This window comes from Triticum dicoccoides, chromosome 2B, assembly GCF_002162155.2.
Source record: "Triticum dicoccoides isolate Atlit2015 ecotype Zavitan chromosome 2B, WEW_v2.0, whole genome shotgun sequence".
NCBI lineage: Eukaryota > Viridiplantae > Streptophyta > Magnoliopsida > Poales > Poaceae > Triticum > Triticum dicoccoides.
The window spans coordinates 3,115,551-3,120,455 of NC_041383.1; the positions used below are offsets into that span (position 1 = coordinate 3,115,551).

The 4,905-nt window shown below is 40.3% G+C and overlaps 1 protein-coding gene across 3 annotated transcripts in view; it reads right to left on the reverse strand.

Moving 5' to 3' along the window:
• Positions 1-1,546: 1,546 nt before the first annotated feature.
• The window catches only part of LOC119361663, a 15,749-nt gene continuing 12,390 nt past the window's right edge, over positions 1,547-4,905 (reverse strand). Inside the window, exons 16-18 of one of the 3 annotated variants that reach the window (XR_005172928.1) lie at positions 3,416-3,461; positions 1,886-2,774; positions 1,547-1,739 (exon numbers count right to left, since the gene is read on the reverse strand). Coding sequence is in view for 1 of the 3 variants with exons in the window: in XM_037626797.1 (XP_037482694.1) it covers positions 2,052-2,774; positions 3,416-3,461 (769 nt within the window). In the remaining 2 variants the exon portion in view is untranslated. The other 2 variants (XR_005172927.1, XM_037626797.1) reach the window with 2 other exon arrangements.

The following is a 4,905-nucleotide window of genomic DNA, read 5'->3' on the forward strand; positions in this document are numbered from 1 at the left end:
CTAATAAGTGGATAAGTAGATTAACTCATTTGACCTCCTCCGTAGTGATTCGGACATTCAGTGACTCTGGTTTGTAGGTAAACGAGCTCAGTAAATTCAGTTCATCAAATGATTTTTCTTCTAGATTGGACTAGTCAATTAATCTGGTAATGATGATCCTCAGTTAATTCAGTTTGGTTCATGAATTAGTTTCCGCATCACCAGGTTGTGTTGAAGGAGTGAAATGGGGATGTTCTATGCCCTGGTTCATCAATTAATTTATGCAGATCTTCACCTAGTTTTCTTAGGTCGCCTTTTGTCGTTCCTGCTCTGTTGTCACGGAAAAAAAAATTGACAATTAGTTTTTTTATTAATTTACCATAAAATACATAATATTTTTGCAATAAACATATTCATGAAATCTGAAAAATCCATGTAGAATTAACAATATTTGCAATTTCAAAATATTCCTGAATTTGGAAACATCTTTGCAAATTTAAATAATGTTCATGAATCTATAAAGTAACTGTGAATTTTTAAAATGTCCATGGATTTGAAAATATCTTCACGGATTTAGATAATCTGCACTAATTTGAGAAATGATCACTGTTCGTGACTTCAAACTAATATTCTCCGATTTAAAGAAATGTTCACGTATTTAACGAATGTTTAAGGATTTAAAAAATGTTCACAAATGTAAAAGAAATTACATGACATACAAATTCAAAAAAATCGTAAAATTTAAAAAATATTCATGTGCTTAAGAATGCTGTTGAATTAAAATAGAAAAATGGAAAATAAAGAAAAATTGCAGGATAAAATAAAAGAAACAAACAAAAGGACAAACGGTAGATAAAAACGAAAAGAGTAAAAACTGGACGAAGGAATCTTCTAGAATGTTCCCAAAACCTAAGAACCACACACTGGTTCCTGTTGCATGGGCCTGCCCATCGGGAAAAGAGGATAATCCCTTCTACCTGGGCCTGTAATATATCGCGCTTGGTCTTGACAATGCTTGGCTGGCCCGATACTGTGGATGGTTTAGCACGGGTTTTTCTGCAGTTTTTTCGCGCTGGTTTTCGTTTTCTCCTAATTTCTTCTGTGGCGCTTGACTTCGGGTTTTTTTTAATAAAAAATATATCGCATTTATATCTATACACAATATTTGATTTTAAACATATAAACATTTGTATATAACTATTTATGCAAATTTCAAAAGTGTTCACTATTTAAAAAACATTCATGTAAATTTAAAATGTGTTCACCTATTAAAGAATAATTCATATAGCGTTTTTTTTAAATCACTGTATTTTCGGGTGTTTTTGTAATTTAGAAAGTGTTTGTCATTTTAAAATTTTCATGCCAAACTAAAAATTGCTCATGTCTTATAAAATGTTCATCTATTTTAAAATTTGTTCACATTTCAAGAAATTTTCATCTTGTAGAATATACTAAGCCAAAACATTCTCATAGAATATCAAAACACGCATCACTCCGGCAAACAAAAGCTGCAAGCACACAACAAAACAAAACAAATGGAAAATAGAGCAAGCCAGCAACTTGGACATCACTAAGCCTTTTTTTTCAAGAAAGACACCCAAAGGGCATCTTAGATCTGATAATCATTATCCAGTAAAACAGCCAGTACAACGGAAAGACAATTGGAGGCAGAACGGCCAGTAAAAAAATTAAAATTACAGCGAAAACCGTACTAGTCTTCTTCCTCCAAATGATTGCCGCCCACCAAAGTGAAAATCACACTGAACATCAAGAAGCTGACAACGAATGAATTAGCAATTTTGGCCTGTAACAAGATTTGAATCAAATCAATTATTATTATCCCTATTGAGATTACACATTGGGGAGCGAATTAATTAGTTAGTAACAAAACTGCAATGGCAATTACCTATCTGTAGCACATGTTCTGCTACTGTTGAAATCAGTAGAAAACTTCTGTTACATAGAATGAGAAGCTAACACAGTTTGCTTGTGTACACTTCTGATGAGACGAACAGCAAGGAATTACCATGTATACACAACTAATTGAGGTTCGATGCCGGGGGCTGGGTCATTCATTGTCTACCCCTAGATCCCGAACCACCGTCATGCTGCTCCTGGGGCCAGGGCTGCCATCTTTCAGATCTATGATGATTGCTTGGGAATCTTCTTCCTTGATGATGATCATACGGATATCTCGATCTTGCCCCATTCCTCCCATTCCTTTGCACCCTTCCACCCCTGTCAAAACCTCTCCCTCGATATCCTGAACTGTTATTCTGCCTCATGGCGTCGTGACGGGGCATCTGAGTTGAAGTAGAAGGACAAGGACTCCCTCGTTGCAACTGTGGGAAAGGGATAAAAGGCACACCAGGTGCGACTTTCCATTTCTGGCCACAGTTGCCACCTCCTTCAACTTCTGGGGTTCCCAGGTGCTCAACACGAGCGATGGGAATCCCATATGAAATATTTGAGTTAGGGAGGCAGAATCCTGGAGCTACATAACGACCCTGCTGAGGCTCAAACCCAGGAGGCACATCATCGTCTGTGCCTGTTGAGCTGCTTCCCGTCACAGGCTGCGACTTATTTCTGGTCAAGCCAGACTGAAGACCCAATTCTCCATAGACTTTCCGAACTTGTGATCCAACCATTTTATAGTGGGATTCTGGTTGATAATCCCAACGGCTCTTGCGCTTTCTTCTATAGTGGGATTCTGTATACCATTTTGAAGTTGAAACAGGTCCATCCATATAAGGATGGATCCACTTCTCACAGAATTGCCGAGCGATAGTTTGAACCTGTTAACATTAATATTAAATCAGATATTGGGAAAACTGGACAAGACCATAGCTATTCATGAACTACCTAACCTATGCTTGCAGAGAGTAACAAATTTTAAATTCCTTGTTTCTTACTGCAAAACCTAACAAGAATGTGAACAGGGCTGGGAAAGACAAAATAATAAATAATGTGAACTGACAAATAGCTACTTAGCCAGCAGCAAAAACTTTCCTAGGGTACCATGACTGGTAAACCTAACAGGCATGTCAATTTCATGAAAAGCATCTGCTCGTAACAGTATTTTTTTAATAGGGGAAACTGTAGCTCACTTAACTAGCAGACCTATCTGGTGTAGCCAGGACAAGAATGGGGGAGTTGAACCAAGTTTTATGAACATGAAAATAAGCAAAGGTTTGTGGGATAAGCTGTGCACGTCACAAGTATGGTCACATCCATGTACACTTTTATGTAAGATTTTCGTTCTTCCTCGATTATTTAATTCATTCGTTACATTTATAAAGTTACATCAGAATCAGAAAATGGCGTATCTTTCCATGCATTAGTCCATGGATCAGCTAAACATTCTAACAAATAAACAGCATGCAGATGCATGTCCAAAGTACAAGTTAAAAAGCATCCATCATCTCTAGTACATTACCTGTTTATCATTATGCCGGGTCAATTTCAACATCGAGTCCCTGAATCTGCAACAATAAAAAGTACAGAACAAGGTAATGAAAATTTGTACAACTGAAGCTCCAAAAAGGACAAAAACCGAAGGTATTGGCAATGGAGATTTTTTTATGGCCATTATCCACCGGCAAGGCTTAGTGATAGACTAATAGGGTCACGGGTAACACAGTACCGAAAACCTGCAACTACACGTAGCTGTAAATCAAGACCTCACTCATATCAACTAGAAAAACAACCTGCGAGGTCTTAACGACAGAGACCAGTGCATGGCTGTTCGCTCTACTGTCATCTCTTCCAATGCCTCAGTTGTATGCTTGCAAGAAACCAAAGTCAAAACTTTAACTCCCTAACTCGTTCTTGAAACAGTGGGATCAGAGTTTGATGGTTACACTCGTCTCCCAGCAATTGGTACTTCGGGTGGGATTCTCCTAGGTTGGAAGAGTCGTTGTGTCTCCCTGACCAATGTGACGCTTACCAATAACGCCGTCTCAGCCCAGGTTTCCTCCCCGGCTGGGCAATGGTAGCTGACCGTGGTCTACGGCCATCAGAGGAAGCTGCCAAGATTGAGTTCCTCGACGAACTTTGTTTGCTGCACATCGCTTATGTTTCAAGGTAACCTACACCGCAGGTTGATGGGACGTTTCCTGCGCACTTTGTCCTCACTCGTGCGCACCAAGGGTCAAATTACAGGTTGGTCACCTATCCTCAAATTGCTCCAAGCCAAGCACACCTAACTTCGAGGTTCCTTTCGGATAGGCTCCCAGAAAAGAAGGTGCGCCTTGTTTTTATGACTAGTCTATCTCCTGGACCCATTAAGCCAGGATGTCACTTAAAGTCCTCTCCTGGACCCATGCCCACTTCTGCGGTCCCATCCCCGACGAAGCCCTCATCTGCTAAGCAAAGGACGCAGAAAGAGCAGCCCAAATGCCTTGCGAGTGTCAGTGCTCCTCCATCCTAGATGCTCTAGAAGAACCGAAACACATGAAATGACAACTTGCATCCAGACCACCACACCCTTCTTAGGGCCATCATCGAGGAGGGTCGCGGATCCGGGCCGGCGGATGTCCAGTGATCCCCCCTTTTTTTCCTTGCCTGCTTCTTGTTCTGTACCTGCCCGTTTGGGCATGTAAGTAACTTTGTTCCTACGTTTGCAATACAACGGGATGAGCTTTTGAGAACGAAACGAAGTGAGAGGCCGGGGGGCAGGGAAAAGAGTCGAGTCGATCAACCGGGAGAAGCAAAATGAAAACAAACCAAAAAATTTACTTGCATATGTTCACTAAACATAAGCAATTACAAGGACAGCCAACTAGATGTTAGGTTCCTCCAAGGGGCGTCCCTAAAACACCCCATTTGTTGTTTGTCCGGCATTGTTCGCTTTTGGCCCAAAAAAACTTGTCCAAAGGGGTCCTCCATATGTCGGACGATAGCCCATCACCCCTTTCTCCCCAAAAT